At 34.7% G+C, this 20,387-nt stretch overlaps 1 protein-coding gene across 1 annotated transcript in view; it reads right to left on the reverse strand.

Moving 5' to 3' along the window:
- Positions 1-20,387, reverse strand: part of SKAP2 (src kinase associated phosphoprotein 2) — a 169,797-nt gene that overhangs the window by 61,901 nt on the left and 87,509 nt on the right. Inside the window, exons 5-6 of the mRNA XM_070617565.1 lie at positions 5,050-5,127; positions 3,926-4,009 (exon numbers count right to left, since the gene is read on the reverse strand). Coding sequence (XP_070473666.1) covers positions 3,926-4,009; positions 5,050-5,127 — 162 coding nt within the window. The remainder of the gene's footprint in view (positions 1-3,925; positions 4,010-5,049; positions 5,128-20,387) is intronic.

A 20,387-nucleotide genomic window follows, 5' to 3' on the forward strand; every position in this document is an offset into this window, starting at 1 on the left:
ATTGTTCCTATCAATGGTGAAGTTGTGAGGGAAATGAGAGAGCAGAGAGGTCAATTTCAAAGAAAAATTTTATTTCCCTGTCAACCTAAAGGTATTGTTATTTTAAATGATCTGTATTAAGCCCAATTTTCGAATTACTTTTATTATATGATTGAAAAGATATTACAATGAAAGAATTACAACCACATGATGTAATAAATAACTTTGATAGACACTTAGAATGACTTGGTAGGACTAAGGCTACTTGCAGATGCCACACACTGGATGGCGCTAGGGTTTTCTTTAATTGGGGAGTGGGGGCAGGAAAACCCCTTAACTGGGAAGAAAAGAGATACTACAAACTAACCCCTTCCCCTTCAAAAGTGGGAAGAGATAAGGTTCATAATGCTGATTTAAGATCATATGGAGGTTAAACAGAAAAAGGGAAAAAAGAACACAAGTTTGGAACAGGTTCCTAAACAGGCCATTATTTACAGGCATGTTAGAAGGTCTGATACCAAGTTGTGGAAAGAGCATAGCTTTGGGGCCAGAGACGTTTGCACTAAATCCTCAGTCACCCTCTCAGCAGCCCTGTGATAACCTCTCCTGACTAGACTAGTTCAGGGTCCTCCTAAATGATCCTGTTCACCCAGGCTCTATCCATTCCAATCCATCCTCCACAATACTGTCACACTTACTTCCTAAAAACCAAATCTGGTCATAGAGCCCTATGCTTAAAGGCCATATATATTCAAGATAAAATACTTAGCAAAGCCCTTATTCTCATAATGCTCTTGTCAATCTGATCCTAACCCACTTCTTCAGCTTTATGTGCCCCTGCCCCTTACTCACTCAATACTCTGCCTCGATTCCAATTTTAATTTCATCCAAGGTCTTTCGCAACTCAGAATCTCTGTTGTTCCCTTGCCTGGAATGCCCATTTTAGTTTTCTTCACCCAACAAACCCCTACTCATTCTTTAAGGCCCCATCAAGGGTCCTCTCCACTAGGAAGTATTCCCTAACTCCCCTACGCAGTTAGCCAACCCTCCTTTGTGATCCAAAGATATTTTATTTAAATAACTTATTGTACTGCATTGACATGATCAGTTTACTCGCCCACCCCCTCTCTGATCCTGCAACTTGCTCTCTTCCTCTCACTGATACCCACACAACTCGAACTGTGAGTACCTCTAAGGCAGGATTATCTTTGGATCCCCAGTGCCTAGTATCCACCAAGTATCCAATAAACGTTTATCAAATAAAAAAAAAATATGAAGAAATGAGTGAGAGAATGAATGACTACCCTCATGGCAGTCTGAGCATCTAAGACCTAAGAAGTTTGATGAATGAGATTTGTGAGAATCAAAGGAAGAGGACGGAGACAAAAGGATGGATGTGATTTCATAAAGTGATAAAATATGTACTATCTATCTATCTATCTATCTATTTATATATTACTTAAGGGACCCAAATGGCCATGAATAATAAATACAGATAATATTTATGGGTACAAAGGTAAGTGCATTATTCATCCTAGAGGCTGGAACTACTCTTTCTAAGCCATTACTATCTTGATAGGTCAAAATGTTTTTTGGCACACACAGTAAGTTGGAAAATGTGAACTATGTATCTGTCAAACAGTAACAAAGTACAGTTTAACCTAGTAAGTGCTATTCAACTCCTTCTGTGCCTCTATAATCCATTTATCTAAATCCCACTTAGTTGGAGGATTATAGTTCTCATATATCTAAATAACTCTTTCCAAAGTTTAGGTGAATGGTTCACACATACAGTAAACAAGGCTGTACAAATCAGCTATCTGGTTTCACAAAAGAAAATAAAAATTTCATGTGACATGTACATTTTCCTGAAAAGAAAAAGATACAAAGGAAGGAAATTAGTATCACGCCAAATACGCAATTAAAAACTGTCTAAAGATAGATTGGTTTTTTCCCTGAGCCCCTAAAAAGAGAAGAACTGGCCAAGAATTCCAAAGGAAGAAGCCAAAAGAGAAAAGAACCACTAAAAACAGATCTGAAACCTCTATGGAAACATGAGGCTTCATAGTAACAGACAGGGAAGAGCTTAAGGAAATATAAAGCTGATCTTCAAATAGCCACATAAAAAGGGAATGCTGGAATAGTAATTTTTAAAAAGCAGTGTTAGTCGAGGTGCCTAAATGGATCAGAAACAGTCAAAATACATAGTAAAAAGAATGTTATTATCACAAGGTCTCATCAATTAGAATAGAAATGGGAATTTAACTAATACCTCCCTAAAACTAGAATTTATTTATTGAATTTTAGCATTTGAAATAAACACAAACACTCCTTAGGTTTGGGGAAAACTTGCTAATCTTTGACCTCACAGTTGGTATATACCAGTTAGGACTAGGAGTAGAGGAAACAGGCATTAGTATTCATTGATTCTTAAAGAAATTAGAAATGAGAAGCCTAACTGAACCAGAGTCACAAGGATTTGAAACCTCCCTCCCCTGGTCTTATGAAATAGAAAATATTTCTTTGTAGTAATGTAAGATCTTGATCTCAATTAATAATGCTGCACAAAATTATATTTCTATAATAGTATTGCATGTTTATGATCTATGATAATCCTAACTGAACTTGGACTCTAAGTTTTCTGACAAAATCACCTATTTACCCTTAGCAAAAGAAAGAAGGCTGCCTGTTGGTAGTTGTTTATAGTTTAGAGTTCATTAATGTCATTATTACATTTGAACATACTGTAAATTGGTGACAGAATGTAAACTAGCCACTAAATTAATTCTTAATTTGTTAATCCCATTAGCCAAAATGTAGGACCAAGTTCTAACATCACGCATGTATTTCAACTTTATCTGAAATACAATAATTATATCTTCCCAGTTTTATAATTAGGGAAAAACTCCTAAAAACTGCAAATAATGCCAAACAAAACATAGATCCCAAACAACATTGATAAGTCACAATTCCACAGAAAATGTTATATTCAGTGACATTGGACTTTTATGACTTTTTTCTCCTTAAGTGTCCTTTCTGGAAATGAATGTTAGTTATTTCTATATGACCCTTACTTTATAGTATTCATCTTCTGACCTGCTTCTCCAAGAAAAAAGGAAAACTAAGAAAGCTTATATTCTTTAAATTTCGATATTTTATGGCTTTATTTGTTCAAATAATGTACTTAAAATTACGTGAACTATGACTAAGAGATTTATTAAATAGCAAATGAAGTTACAAAATGTATCTTATTGTTTCTAAATTAACATAGTGACAATAGTGGTTAAGAGCATGGACTCTAACCATCATGCCTAGGTTCAAATCCCAGATCTGTGACCTTAAACAAGTTACTTAACCTCTCTGTCCTCAGTTTTCCAAACAGTAAAATAAATGGCGCTAATAATAGTACCTACCTCACAGAGTGGTAGTTAGACAAGTTAACATAGCTAAAGTGCTTGGAATAGTGACCTCTATATAACTGTTTGCTGTTGTTATTTCATCTGTAAAAGAAGCTGAGACAGGTGTTGCACATATTTCATTTTATCTAACCTTTTCTTTTATAATAATCTGAAGAAAAACATATCTTTCTTCCCTTCAAAATTCTCACAATCCTAATGGTCTTAACTTTTCCAGAAATTCTACAACTATAGCCTAGATGATAAATATTTCCTAAGGTGAAAGACCACATAGATGAGAGTTATCTCACTCTCTTTCCTAATTCAATAAAACACGATGACATTGACTTTTAGGACATTCTGGAATTTGGAGCATTTGTCAAATAACAAAATAGAATTATAAATTAGTCAGACTATAATTACTAAAATTCTCAGTTATTCTTTCTCCATTTATCTTCAGCTTACTCTGTGCCAAAAAAAGAGGGAGGGGGTAAAATGGCCCCCAAAACTCTCATGCAATAAAAGTTGATACAATTGAACATCAATACTACCTTTATCACTTCCATAATAATAGAACACTGTTTTACTGAGAGCACACCACCGTTTCTGCCACTCAAATCCCAGAAAGCTGTGATCTACAATAAAGTGGAAAAAGGAAGAGTTTAGATAAAACACATTACATATGTAAATATCACGCCATTTCCTCCTTGTAAAAGGAAAAAGTAAGTTAACATGATTTCTAGGGTTCCTTTTAGCTCTAAAATTCTCTGACTAATTAAACTTACATCTTCTTTTCCAAAAGACAAACAGAAAACAGAGCTAAAAGGAATAAAGCAAAGCAGAGATGGCGCTGCTACATTTATGGGATCAACTGCACCGCTAACAAACTTTCCTGACAGGGACAGTCAAAAAGGGATTTGACTATACAGTCTTGAGATAAGTGATTCATCTGGGTCTCATTTTCTTATCTGTTATAAAAGGGAGGGGGTTGAAGTTGATCTAGATTATTTCTACTCTTTCAGCTTTAAAATTCAGCTAAGAAAGCTAAGAGAAGCAAATGGACTATAAATAGAAAGGCTCAAAGGAACTAACTGAGAGATAAGCAGAATGGTAATGAAGAGACTTTCTGCTTTTTATGTCCCGTTTCATAACACCACCTCCATATTTCATCTCCATTAAATATTGGTGTTGAAAGAGTGAGACCATATGGTCAACTCCCAATTATCACAGCCAATGGAGAGGAACACTGAATGAATAACAGAAAATGGCAGACAACATGCCGGGCCTGATCTGAACCACAGCAGACCTGGTGTATGCCAGGTCAGGTGCAGGATAACCCGCTGCTCAGCTGGGTGGGATAACGGTGAGAAATCCCATCCTTGAGAATACAGTCATGGCCCACAGCCTTCCACTAACAGGCAGGAAATAGCTCCTGAATCATTTACAAATAACCAAGGTTGACAAGTAAAACCCTGACCAAATGTTTTGTTATTAAAAATGATCTAGAACTAGAGTCTGTATTTGATGGTTTGGATAATGTCATCCAGATTTTTCTTGGAGTCTTAAAACTCTTCAATCACCTAAACAGAATATTGGCTCCACATGTTTACTGCAAGCACGTTTTATCTGAGGATGAAACCACTTTTAGATTTTCCATTAGAATCTTACGGTTTACCTTTTCTGCGTTTTTCCAGGTAGCCAGCCTTGAAAACACAAGGAAGGTCCTGTGCAGCAATTGGAGGAAACTGGTTTCCTGTGGGAAGTAGGAGAGGAAAAAAAAAGGAGTGAGAAATCCATTTCTGAAAAGCCAAGTACCAGATCTCATTAGATTCAGTGTACTTTTAATTACCCAAATTAATTAAATCCAAGCCTGTTAGCTTTGTTTCAGATCCAGTCCATAGACAAGGCCCTCTCCTCCTCCTGTACATCTCAAGAGCAAAAAAGTATTCTATACTCCTATATCTTAATATATTATGCTCCCCCAAATACAGTAATATTATGAAACAACGATCGCTGAAGGGCAATACTTCTCGACCTACACTCTGTAAAGAAAGGACTAGGAAACTATTAAAAATAAATGCAAAGACAAAGAGAAGTTAAGAATTTCACATAAATCATATAAGCCTCTTTACATTTATAGTGGATAAACAATTTTGCATATTGACTCTTACCTGCATATCCCTATTCCTACCAAGGAAAAACAAAATGATTTCTCCCCAAACTTGAATGCTAAAATTTGTTTCTCTGAGTCCAAAGCAAATATTCTCTCTTCCTAATTGTACTCACAGACGTTGAGTACAGACGTTCAACTGAATGAGTATGCTTTAGGTTTTTTTAGGGCATTTGAGAGTCTAAAACTAGGTAGATAGATCTGATAGAACTATCATAAACGACTAATAGATGCCTACAAAAAATTCAAAGATTAAGCCAAAAGTTAAGTCAATTAGAAATCACATATTCATGGTCATAGATGATAGGTTACTCCATAATTGCACAAGTGTTCGATATTTTTATAAACTTCATTAGAAATATAATACAGTTATCTCAGCATTTTACTAGAAGTCTAACAAGTGAAAACAACCAATCTAATGAAAGTTTCCACGGATTACACACAGTGGAAATAGTTTCAATATAGTTTATGATAAAAAAAGTGTTTTGATAGGGAGCTTATTAAATACAACTTGATCACAGAATTACCAGCTGGGTTTTTTAAAATATGGGGATCATAGTAGCAGTGATAAAACCATAGATATTTTTCCTTAAGAAATAAAGCTTAAAATTGAAGCACTAATTTAAGTTCCTTGATAGATCAATTTCACTCAGTAAACATAAAACAATATCATTAAAATATATTTAAAATAGAGCACCAATTTTGAAATGTATATAAAGTTTTAGGGAAAGCCAGTATAAATACTTGAATAGTTGTTCAATAAATGGATCCATGTTTCTTTTTTTTCAGAATAAACTTGATCTATACAAAGGAAGAAGCTATTTACTATAATATTTTTGTATATAAAAATCACATACAAATCTCCATAATATACAAAGAACTCACACTGCTTAACAACAAAAAAACAAACAACCCGATCAAAAAATGGGCAGAGGACATGAACAGACATTTCTCAAAAGAAGATATGAATATGGCCAATAGACACATGAAAAGATGTTCATCATCGATAATCATCAGGGAAATGCAAATCAAAACTACACTAAGATATCACCTTACACCCGTTAGATTGGCAAAAACATCCAAAACCAAGTGACAAATGTTGGAGAGGTTGTGGAGAAAAAGGAACCCTCATACACTGTTGGTGGGAATGCAAACTGGTACAGCCACTATGGAAAACAGTATGGAGATTTCTCAAAAAGTTAAAAATAGAAATACCCTATGACCCAGCCATCCCATTACTGGGAACCTGATATCAGAAATCTCAAGAGTCCGTTGCACCCCTATGTTCATCGCAGCATTATTTACAATAGCCAAGACGTGGAACCAGCCTACATGCCCAGAAACTGATGATTGGATAAAGAAGATGTGGTATATATACACAATGGAATACTACTCAGCCATAAAAAAAAGACAAAATTGCCCCATTCACAACAACGTGGATGGACCTCGAGGGTATTATGTTAAGTGAAATAAGCCAGTCAGAGAAAGACGAACTCTATATGACTCCACTCATAGGTGGAAATTAGTATATTGATAAGGAGATCTGATCGGTGGTTACCCGGGAAAAGGGGGGGTGGGGGGAGGGCACAGAGGGGGAAGTGGTGTACCCACAACATGACTAACAAAAATATACAACTGAAATCTCACAAGGTTGTAATCTATCATAACATTAATAAAAAAAAAAAAATCACATACAGAAATCTTATCTATGTGAACAGGTCCTAGTCAACCACTAAATTAAAGAGGGTGACTGTGGTTTGATTTTTTTTTAAAAAAGAAAAAAATGATTAATAGCACTTTTTTATTAACCTAGGTTACTGACAAAAAAGTAAATATGGAAATATTATATCACATAAGAATATGAAATTCTAGCTAATATAAAATCATTTAGGAAAATTTCCTTTCTAAATAAGATTCCTGAAAATAAAGTACTTACTTCTCCAACTAAGCAAGACCATAGTTTACTGTCTGTGGAAGTTTGCTTGTGCTCAGGCTTTTTTTTAACTGGCCTGTAGAGTTCTTAAGTCAACCACACAAAATCTCTTTGCGAGAAACATCATATCACATCATCTTAGAACGAGAAAGCAAATATATTCATGATATATTTTAGTATGATTATTGTGTGTCATGAAAAAATTTACAAGCAATTTGTCCACAGTGGTAAAAACAAGAATATTCACTGCAAATATCCTATAAATAATTTTATGTCTTTAAGATGATGGAAATAAACTCCTAAGCACTGTCCATTTAGGATGAAATTAAACTACAGAAGGAAGAGGACATGGGAAGGAATTAATTACCTCCACTTGGCTAGATAAGGCTCATTGAGAAGTAGTCCTATGACCCACTCACTTCCATTCGGCATAATAAATGTTCTAAATTAACCCTCTCAAACTTAAGAAGAAACTTTAAACTATTCTGAAGAGAAATGGGCACCTTTAACATAGCTTTGAACTTTAAAAAGTTACTGGTCAGAAAAAAAAGGAGCAGGAGAAAAAGAAGAGGAGGAGGAACAGGAGGGAAATTAGAATTTACTAGGGTGAATATATCTATTACCAGAGGCTTTTGCTTTAAGAAAATGTTGATTAAATTTCCACCTGATAAATCACAATAAAGTTTAATGTCACAAGCAATACTTATTCTGAATTCTAAATTCATGTTTCTAATATATAACCTTTTATTTCATTCCTAAAGTGGAAAAAAAGCAAGTTTTCTAACTGAAATTTCATTTTTCTAAATCTTTTTTGCTATTTGTCCAATATCTAGGATTTGTTCAAGACACATGCAAAATTTTTTTTAAAAAGTTTAATAGTAATACCTTTAGATTTTAAGTTCTTAGAAGAACCATTTGATTTCTATAGAATCATAAACATACCAAAACAATACTTTTAGACGGTAGAAATTGAAAACTTGTAACATGACATAAAAAGTAGTAATTCCTCTTCAAAAAACATGAATTATCACATAATTCAGACCTCATACCACTATACCAACAATTATCAATAGTACATCACCATTGAGGAAGATTCACATTGATCAAAAGAATTAAGACTATATAAATGCAGGTATAATGATACATGAAGAAAAGGAAGGTAAGGCTCTTTACAAACCTATCTGAGCTGCCAAACGTTTGCCAAACACCACAATTACATTATCTCACAATGGGAAACTATGCAACACAGCCAATCACAGCACATTCCAACAAATTCACAATACCTTATCAGCTCTGCTTCACTATCAAAACTCACACCCTTGTCCCAAAAGTAAGTTTAGCACCCAGCCTTAATCCTTTAGCACAATAGTAGGCATTCAGTAAATATTGGCTTTTATTAATTGTTATAATTAAATATTACTATTATATGTTAGTATAACTGTAACTAGTAATTCAAATGAATAGATGCCAATGTGAATGTAAAACTATTTAATGTTGCTTAGAGAATTTTACCTGGAAAGATGGAAAAAAGTATGATTTGGTAATTGCACAAGTTAAGCATTGCAGTTATTTTAAAAGCAGTTCAAAGGTTTCCTTCTGCTTAGGTGAAAGTGGTTGATGAAGAAATTATATCCTAACCAAGGGGAGAAAAAAAATAAACCTATACTCTACGGCAGCCTATTTATAGTGCAGACAATTACTACATGGGCTTGCTTAAGTGGCAAAAGTTTTCAGTACCCTGAAGAAATAAGCATATACTGACAAAGACTAGTCTTTTTTTTATAAAATGAGCATGTATTTCTTATAGAACAGTCCTACTCTTCTAAAGCAGGTCAAAATATTAGACCTTAAAATTAACACCCTACAAGAGTAGGCAAGGAATGGGTCTTCTCCAACTTGCAATTTCTGAATCTGAAACATGCAAAATGATAACAAGATCACAAGGAATTCAAATAAACATGCAGCAACTCCTAGCAACTCAATGGGAAAAAGGCTACAGTAGTGTACTCCAAATTTCTTACACTTAGTTTGGTATTTTATTCACAAGGTCACTGTTTAAAAGACAACTCAAGAGTTCTGGAATGTGTCTTGAAACTTTTGCCTTAAAAACAAACTGTGTAGGGGGCCGGCACCGTGGCCGAGTGGTTAAGTTCGCATGCTCTGCTGCGGCGGCCCAGGTTTCGGATCCTGGGCGAGGACATGGCACCGCTCGTCAGGCCACATTGAGGTGGCATCCCACATCCCACAACTAGAAGGACCTGCAACTAAGATATACAACTGTGTACAGGGGAGGGTTTGAGGAGATAAAGCAGAAGGAAAAAAAAGGAAGATCGGCAACAGTTGTTAGCCCAGGTGCCAATCTTTGGAAAACAAACAAAAAAAAACTGTGTATATAGTGGACACAGTCTACTAGCAAGCTAAAGGAATGGGTTCTAGAATCTGAAAAATAGAGAAGAATAGAAAAGTATGAAAGTCAAAAACAAATTACCTAAAAACTAAGGTATCACCCAATCTTGGCAATTTTATGAACCTATTGTTTTAACTTTTTTCCTTGACTCTAGGATGAAAAACACTGGAATGCTTAAACATCTGAAATGTATTTAAGAAATAAGGTTTTTGTTTTAAAGATTTTATTTTTCCTTTTTCTCCCCAAAGCCCCGGCACATACTTGTGTACTTTTAGTTGTGGGTCCTTCTAGTTGTGGTATGTGGGATGCCGCCTCAGCATGGCCTGATGAACGGTGCCATGTCTGTGCCCAGGATTTGAACTGGTGAAACCCCGGGCCATTGAAGTGGAGCACGCAGACTTAACCACTAGGCCATGGGGCTGGCCCCAAGAAATGTTTTATCTTTCAAAAAGTTTTAACTATAAAAAATAATTATTTCAAAGGGAAAAATAATTATTTTGATTTCAGAGAAAAATATGAATTTTCTTTGGCAGGAACTATCATTAGGGCATATTTCAGATGTTAGATTGGTTGGGTATAAGACCAGTCTTGGCATTAGCAAGGTGGACACCTGAATTACTGTATGTAGGATAAGGGATGGTGGAAAAGTAGGTCCATATCATAAAATGCTTTACTTGGAAGAAAAGGCCTTGAACAGCATGAAAATTCCTAGGAGAGGGGAGTGAGGGCGATGAAGAGAGTTAAGAGTTAGGGGGAGAAAGAGTTAGAGGGAAGAGAGGAATCCAATCATCCTTTCTTTTTTGTACCTCTTTTCTCAAAATAATCTAAATTACCAAACTTTGTTTAATTTACAATTTTGTCCGGCACTAGTTGTCTCAATGCGATATTCCTGGACCTTCTCCAAGATTGTCACGTCTCCTAATCCCTCCTCCCTGACACACACAGACACACACAGACACACACAGACACACACTTACATTAACTATATCCCAGTCTGTTACCTCTTTAAATGCATTTATTTTTCTAAGACTTATAGTCAGGCATCACTTCCAGAGTGCAACTTAAAGCAAAGATTTTTCTTTTTTTTTTACATCTGTGTAAGTTCTAACTACTGAGTTCTGGAATTAGCTTTTTAAAATTCAGTTTCCTTTCTACCTACTTGGCTTTTCATGTGGGACTACGGATAGGCCTCAAGGGACGTGAGTGATTTGAAGACATTTTCAAAACAGACATCTGTTTTTCACTATCCTTTTTATCTTTTGACATGCAACTTTGGTGACCAATTTAAATGCTAGACTTCCAAAGACTCTAAAGCCTCATTTCACTATTTATCATTAATAAACTACTACAATATCATCAGCTTCATCACATTAATATGTTCACAGCTTTACGGTTGGTTGACCTAGACTTTGCACAAAATTCCTGCTGGGTTTCTGAGTCTCACCTTTCACTGGCTTCAATTTACTCATCTTTTACTGGCTTTTGTCTTTATCACATGGCATTTGTATAGGTTTCAACATGAACACTAAACTTTCAATTAGTATAATTTTTCCCTCTACCTTTACACAACTGAAGATTTCTTTACCCTAAGATTGGAAAAGAATGAAGATATATATATTTAAAAAAAAAAGATTGTTTTTGCTCATAAGAATTTTCCCTAAGTCAAGATCTTGGTTTAGTCAAATATTCTGTCACCACACCTTGTGACTGCTTTCCTTGAACTGCAAAAAGTTAATAAGTCCCTCAACAATATCTTTTTTTCTCTCAATTGATATGAACAAAACATCCATGAGTTTATCTAAATCTTTTTAAATTCTTCATTTTCACCTGATAATTGGAATACTGAGTTCCATAAATTGGCCACCTCCTGGGGGGAGATAGCGCTTCCCTTCGTCTATTCTGACTTACACGTGATACTTTTTTAAATGCCTGGTCATTCTAGCACTCCTGAATTTGATAAATGGACACCCCCCCTTTTTTTTTTTTTACAGTATCCACCCACTTGATGATTGCTTTATATTTAAAACACATATTAGGCTTCAATTTTCCAAGAACAGTAATCATTTTAGTTTCTCATTTCATGTTGGCAGTACCTTCTCCTCCCTTGATCATCTCAGTGGTTATTTGATTGTCTAGGTTAACTTCTCCAGCTTGAGTTCATTTTTCTTTAGAAGCGGTCATCAGAATTGAAGTATATTTTCAGACAATATTTAATGCATATAATTTTGTACAAAGGTAGAAAAATGCTTTATGTTTTGTTTCCTGTATCTTTCCAGAAAATGTCCAGTATCTTGTAGACATTTCTGGCAAAGGGTACTTTGCTTTAGGAAACAGTCTATAAATGAGCCTCAGCTCCCAGAGCTATTACTGGTTCAGAACTCATTACTCCACATGTGCAATTTAACTACACTTTACTTCACATTTGCACAGAAACTTAGATGTCATTTTCCCTGTTTCAAGAGAATATAGAATGGATAGAATGACACAGAATTGCTGACACTTTTTTTCCTTATTATTCTAAAAGGTTTTAAGTACAAAAATTCACTAGTATACTTGCAAAACGAAACAAAAAAGACTATGCCCTACCAAGGGAGAGAATCATAAACTTAACTTGGATATAAATATTAAATAAAATGGTTTCATGATACAGCAAATACCTAGAAGTTTAGTTTTACATTAACACTGACTTCAAGATGCATGGTATAGCTTCACTAAGTCTGTGATGAAATCCCAGCTCTGCAAATCTGTGACCTTCAGTGAGTCACTAAGCCTCTCTATGTATCACTTTCCTCATCGAAAACATGAAAAAAATTAGATTAGAGCATCTCCAAGGTCCTCCCAATCCTAGGACTCCATGAAAGACATCCACACTAATATGTTTCTTGCATTTTCAGTAAGAAATGGCCAAGGTCCAAGATAGATTCAACTTTCAAAGATGTCAAATGTGGAAACTGTTCACAACATATATTTTCATAGAGCAACTGTGGATTTAGCATAGAACTGTTTTATGTCATTTCAAAAGTTTAATTTCTAGCTAGAATCTTGGCCTGGAATATCTGTGAAAGAAAATAAATATATAAGTTAAATATTTTTCATATTCTAATAATTCTCCCCTCCATGTGGAAAACTTGGAACTTAAAATCTTTTTATCAGTCTTTTTAGTGACAAAAAGAAAATTATTTTGTGTTCAGTGGACATATCAAACAATAATAACCTTTAAGAAAATAATCACTACAATAACTAAAAGATTACTAATTATGTTTCTTTAGCATAGTCCTTTCACAGAGCTCATTTTCTCACTTATCACTATTGCTCTCTTCAGAAAGGATAAACCAATGAATGCACTAGTACTGGTGATCTCTAAGGATATCATGATATTTTCTTAAAAAAAAATTACTCAAATCATGCTTAGACACAAAGATGGTCAACTACCAATTAGTAGGACCACAAAATTCCCAGGGGGGTTAAGCCCTTGGGACAAGGCTTTAATGACTGATAAAGTGGCCCACGTGATGACACCGGGGGCAAAAGCTGAGGGTGTAACTCACAGGTTTGCCATCTGTTAGTCTCCCCCGCTCCGCTACCCCCCGTAAAGTGGCAAGTCACTTTGAAAGCTACCAAGCAAAAACTGAATAACCATTAGGGTAATTCAAGTTTGCCTTTATTAACTCTACTACTTGAAAGGGAAATTCCAATAACCTCAGGAGAGTTCCAATATGTCTTCATTAGGTCTATCCAAAAGCAAAGAAGACAATAGCTATTATATGCATGCAAGAAATGCTTCGTGAATATGATCCAAAACATATATTAAAGGTCTGTTTAGAGTCCAATCAAAAGCTTTTATTTTATATCAAAACATATATACATATATAATTGTGGCTGCTACTAATTTTCACGGAAATCTACCAAAATACATAAAATTCAAATGGCAATGATAGTTTAATTAAGAGAATAGTTAAGAATCAAAATTAAGAGAAATCTGAAATCAAGTGTGCTCATCAATATCCATTAATATAATAGTCAAAAAGCCACAGATCCAAGTATGTGCGGATTATATTATCCAGAGTTACATTTTCCTTCTCATTCACTTAAAACTGCTTCTTATATTTTAGAGTTCACTTAAGTAGGTGACCAGAATTAAACTACCTAATTAATATATCCGAAGATTGCTTTTTCAGATAAATTTTTAATATAGGACTGCTGTCCCTAACTCATAAAATTAGATGTAAAAAAAAACTCTTTAAAATTTCTCATTCTTTGGTGTAGTGATAGACCATGAGGTATCACACTTTTATAACACATGAAAATGATTCCTTATAGAATTTTAAAATGCTTTTTATCTAAAAATTTGAGAGTTACTGACTTATGGAAACCCCTGTAAGACTCCCTCAATTATTTACAGGGATGAAAGCATACCAATATACTGAATCATTTAAAAATAAGGTTCAAAATGAGAAATTTCACTCTACAAACAAGTCTACTATTTCATATATTTATAATACAGGGCACCCTTTATGCTTTTATATTTTGGTAAAGGCTGCTTATTAGTAAAATATCATTAGATTTCACAGAAAGAATTTGAATCAATTTTTATGTCCTAGATAGAATAACTTTTCAGCTACTTGGTATCTGTCTACATCTTTTTTATTTTCCCAGTGGCTTAAAACAACACAAATTTATTATCTTACAGTTCTGAGGGTCAGAAGTCCAAAAAAGCACCTCACTGGGCTAACATCAAGACATCAGCAAGTTCCTTCTGGAGGCTCCAGGGGAGAACCTATTTCCTTGTCTTTCCAGCTCCCAGAGGCTGAACTATTTCATTGGCTAGGGCCCCCTTCCATCTTCAAAGCCAGTAAGATGACTGGTCCTCACAACGCCCTCTCTTTGGTTTTGATTCTTCTGCTTCCTTCTTCCCCATTTAAGGATTCTTTTATTTACAATGGGGCCACCTAGATAATCTCCTTATTTTAAGGTCAGCTGATCAGCAAATTTATTCCATCTGCAACCTTAATTCTCCTTGCCATGTAACTACACATTCACTGGTTCCAAGGATTAGAATTTGGACTTCTTTGAGGGACTATTATTGTGTATATTGTACCCCTCATTATACATATCAATTGGCTACTGATTTTTGTATATATATGTACGTATATATCTACCTATATCTTAATCATCTTCTCTGTAGCAAGGAAAAAATTAATTGAATTCAGAAAAACAACAGCCCTTTTAAAAAGTCTATGATACACAAATGCTTTGCAAAACTGAGATACAAGCTTAAAAGGAATACACCTTTAAATTCTCCTTAAGTTAAAAATAAAATTTTAAATATATCAAATTTTCACGGATACTCTAAATAATACAAAATTAAATACATACAATTATGAACTAGGTTTTAATGTTTTTCTTTAACACAAAGAGGTGCCTCAGTCTGATTTTGCCTCTTAGAATTGTATTCAAATCCTAAGGGTCTTGGATTCAAATTATAGCTTGACCACTCTGTGACTTAGACAAGTTTCTTGATTTCATTAACTTTAGTTTTCAAATTTGTGAATGTAACTAATAAGAGGGCACACTACAGAGAATTACTATGGAGATTTAGTAGGATAGCACTTAAGATAGCTCTAAGAAATGCTAGTTCTTATTACTATTATTTTAAAATGGCAATTCAGATTTGCCAAGTCCATTGTTCCATACACAAGAAAACAATCAGAAAGCTGAAAAGATAAACCACTACAATAAAATGTGAAAGCCAAACACCTTTTAACAATACAAATTCCTTTCCAGCTATAGATATTTGGGGGAAAAAAATCTGATGCACGCACAAAAAAATATTTGATGGTATTGTACATAGTAAAGATTAGTATAAATGAAAAGGAACACTCAATTCATGTATTAAACAAATATTTATTAGTAAGTATTATGTGCCAGGTCCTTTTCTAAATATTACCTAAAGTAGGCAACTAGGAAAAATAAACTCAATCTCATTGAAAACTTGTTGGCAGCATTTTAAAAGTCAAATGATTTATGTATAAAATTTTAAAAATAATTACTAATTAGCTTACTCCTTCCTTACCTATGCTACCTCTATATCAAACACAAGACTTTCTATATTGCTAGACCATGTCATAAGCCGCTTTTTTTTAAAAGCATTGTCAAATATATACAGATATCAGCATGGGTCAGTGAGGTAATAATAATGCAACAGCTAACATTTAGTAAGCATTTAGCACGAGTTAAGCATGATACAGCCATCATGTCATTCATTCTCCCACAGCCCCCAAAGGGAGGCATTATTAGCTCCATGTTATCAAGGGGAAATCAAGGTCACAGTTAAGTGGTGGATCCAGGACCCTAGATTCTGTCCAACAAAGCCCATTCTCTGAAACGCTATGTTCTACTCTTGATGGAAGAAGTGACTCCATCTATAGAAACTATATGACCACATCATTGAATTACTGCTCTATAGCACTAAAGTAAGCATGATTATATAAAATTAACTCCTTAACAGCAGAATAATATATTTTAAAATATTATGCATTTAAAATTCTAGAACGTTTTTTTCATTTTCTACAAGATTTTAGAGAAGTCAATTTTGCTTCCTAAAAATGTCTTTTTGTTTTTCAGATTGGCACCTGAGCTAACATCTGTTGCCAATCTTTTCTTCTTCTTCTTCTTCTCCCCAAAGCCCCCCAGTAGATAGTTGTATATTCTAGTTGTGAGTGCCTATGGTTGTGCCATGTGGGACGCTGCCTCAACATGGCCTGATGAGTGGGGCCACGTCTGTGCCCAGGATCCGAAGCAGCAAAACCCTGGGCTGCTGAAGTGGAGCACATGAACTTAACCACTTGGCTACAGGGTCGGCCCCTAAAAATGTCTTTTTTAAAGACTTCCACTTTGGCTTAAAAACACATACACACAAACATGGGATAAACTAGTAATGGGAAAACTGATATTTATGGAAGGAAAAGGAGGTTCTTTTTGTAAGCAGATTCCTCTAGCAAATGGCATACAAATAAGAAACGAGTTCATTAGCTCCTATGCATTCAACTATGTTTTATTTTCACGTAGACAATAGGGCAATCTTTTATTTTTTTATCTTTTGCAACTGTTTTTTTGTTGTGAGTTTTAAGCTACAAATTTTACAATTACTTTCAGAATATGAATAACATTTTTCTCATTTGAAATATTCAAGTTCTTCTTCTTCTTCTTCTTTTTTGCTGAGGAAGATTGGCCCTGAGCTAACATCTGTGCTAATCTTCCTCTATTTTATATGTGACTCACTGCCACAGCATGGCCACCAACGAGTGGTGTAGGTCTGCACCTGGGAACTGAACCTGGGCTGCCAAAGCAGAGTACACCAAACTTAACCACTAAACCATGGGACTGGTCCCATCAAGTTCATTTTTATTCACTTATTTTTCCTATTCTGTGTACTAAAAGTTTAGAGCTTTTAACAACATAAGATCATATCTGAAACATCTGAAATAGGAATATGCAGAGTTAGAATGTCTTCTATATTATATGATATAATAAAGCCTATGTTTTTGTTTTTGCCTTGAAGAAAGTGAACAGATACACAAACAATAGTCACCATTCCCATCTCCCAAAAGAATCTTACTACTGAGAGAGTTAAAATAAGTGAAAAATATTTAGTATGAAAACTATCAAATATAAAATTATTTTGTGCCTAACTGAAATTAATAAAAAGTAAACATTTCTGAATGAAGACTCTCTACTTATGGTCCTACTTGATTACCTGATTACCAAATTGGGCTTGATTACTAAAGCAAATACATTCCCAAAAATTCTTCATGCTTTAGTATTTATTACCTGTTTCTATATAAGAAGACAGCTCCCTAACTTTTATTTTAATGAAAAAGCCTTGCCATTTCCCCTCTCCTGCCATTCAAAGTGTTATAAGTATCCTCTTAAAACACATGCGTCCTCTGTCTCTCCTTTCTCTCTCTCTCTCTGTCTCTCACACACACAATTTATCTTTCTTCCACTTGAAACAAGTATTTCTATGGGTCTCTTTTTTCAATATAAGTTTGAAATTAACACATTCTTACCTATTATTATTTAGTAATACACTGATTTGTTCCCCCCAAAAAAGCATTTCACAGGAATTTGTACAGATACACTTGGTAAGGAAATTAAAAGCAGACAGGAGAAAATTGTGTATCTACAGGGGGAGAGAAAGCAAATACCTGTATAAAAAGTATCAATGTTCAGGGAACCTGAGGGAAGGGTTACAGGTACAAATAGCGTACAAATAATGGGAATTCTTTGTACTATTCTTGCAACTTTTCTATAAATGAAATTATTCCAAATTTTTAAAAAATAAAATATAGGTAAAAAATCAAGGCAAAACTAGGAGTCAGGGCAGAACACAAAACAAGCTGGAACTACAAAGTCATTTACAGTTAGCAGAAGTGGACCAAAAATTCAGTTATAAGCTTTGTAACAACCAACATGAAGCAAGAAATAATAAATTATGTGATTTATTGCCCATAAGATAAATACAGATCATTGCTCAGGGAGAACCATACAACAACTATTCCTGGTTCCTGGTACTGAAATGAGAAGGAAATTTCTCCCATATGTTCTCAATGTCCTCAATAACATTTTTACAGTAAGTAAAATAAAAGTTTCATGGGGCTGCTTTGTATGACATCACTCACATTGAGCCAACAGCATAATGCCAAAGCAAAATTCAGTAAAAGCAATTCTCCAGAACACAGAAGCAGGTAGCCCAAGTACACAGCTCCCAACAGCTTCGTTAAACTCAAGGATAAGATCATAGAGTACCTATAGGAACAGACGCCCTGCGTGTTTTTCAGACAATCCTTCCAAAATACAAGTATGATCCAAAATACAATACACGTTGTCTTGATCAAACTTTTGGTAAATATTAAATGCCAAGCAGGAGATGTCATCCCTGAGAGAAAATAACCCAGCTCTTTTATGTTACCGCTGAAGAGCCACAGCCCTTAACAAGCAGCCAAGCCGGGGGGATGTTGATATACCCATATTATAAATTTATAAAGTTTAATAGCTTGGCAGGGATATATGCCTGGATGAAGATCATCTTAACACAAAAACAAATCAGTAATTGCCCACAAAGTTCTAACTCAGTGCCAGAATAATTGTAGCTTGCAAAGTTTAAACAAATGCCTACTTCACATAAACAAAACATCCACAGAACAACATGTTACTGAGAATGATAAAATGCCTAAGTCTCCCCTTCAGGATGAACTGGTAATAATATGGACGCCTGGGTAAGTGACAGAATTAGAAAGCATTGTTATCCAACTGAGTAAATTACTAGAGAGTACACATTAAAATTTCAATATTAGAAGAGTTAATGTATAGCATTTTTTTCCAGTACCTGAAAATAAAAGCATACTACATGCTTAATCCTCTTTCTGATCCTTAGCTCAGAGGGGAATAAGTGTTAACAGCCATATGTGAGACTGGCCAGGGAGAGAGACATCCGTGCGGCACCTATAATATTAGGCTAAAATAACGTGCTCACAATTTTGTCTTAATCACTAGACTTTGAGCAAGGGATCAGAAGACAGAGACTCTCAAACTTGAGTGAGCATCAAAATCAAAAGCGTACTTATTTAAACTGTAGAAGCACAATTTTGAAGTAAACTACATTGCTCTTAATGGTATATTTTAAAAACCTCACTTAATACTAGTTTATAAGATTTACAAAAGATGCTCTAAGATAATGTTTAATACAAAATCAAAAGAATGTTAATAAGTAGATAAAACACAATCAGCACACACTGAAAACAAGGAATATGCCAGACATACAAGTGATCATGAGGATGATAATTTTTATTTATAGAGTATCTAACTTCCAAGTCATTAATATAATTTTATAAAAATGTAATACATCTTTCACTGTAACTGGTGCAGTCCCCCACTGACAAAGAGTGGGGGAAGAAGAAACTGATGAGCAAACACAAGAGTGAGACACAAGATAGCAGAAAAGGGCGAGAACAACTGAAGAGGAGAAGTCGTCTTCTATTTGTTTCCCACCCTAAGACCTACTTCACAGTTAATGACACTCCATTTCAGTTCTAAACTTTATAACAACGAACGTAAAGTAAGAAATACAATAAGAAGGAAAAAAAGAAATTGGGACTGAACAGATAGGATAAAAAGTGCCCATTTTTAGCCATGTGATTTTAGCATATTTTTAAAAATTAGTATCCATGATATAAAAAAATCAACTGCCAAATAAAGAAACTGATATTTACTTGAGTTAGACATCATAAGGCAGTCGAGTAAATTGTTCACTGTGTCGACCATCCCAGCTCCGGGTTCAGAGAGCTGACACAGCCCAATCGCCTATGGTCTTCTTTTCTCCCAATTAAAGGCTGTCATTACCAGAACAATTTCACCACTAAAGTTTAAGTTTTTCATTCAAACTGAAAATGTCAAAATTAAAACTCAGTAAAAGAAGTTCATGCAATCTTAAACAGGATAAAA

Source organism: Equus przewalskii, chromosome 4 (assembly GCF_037783145.1).
Source record: "Equus przewalskii isolate Varuska chromosome 4, EquPr2, whole genome shotgun sequence".
Classification (NCBI taxonomy): domain Eukaryota; kingdom Metazoa; phylum Chordata; class Mammalia; order Perissodactyla; family Equidae; genus Equus; species Equus przewalskii.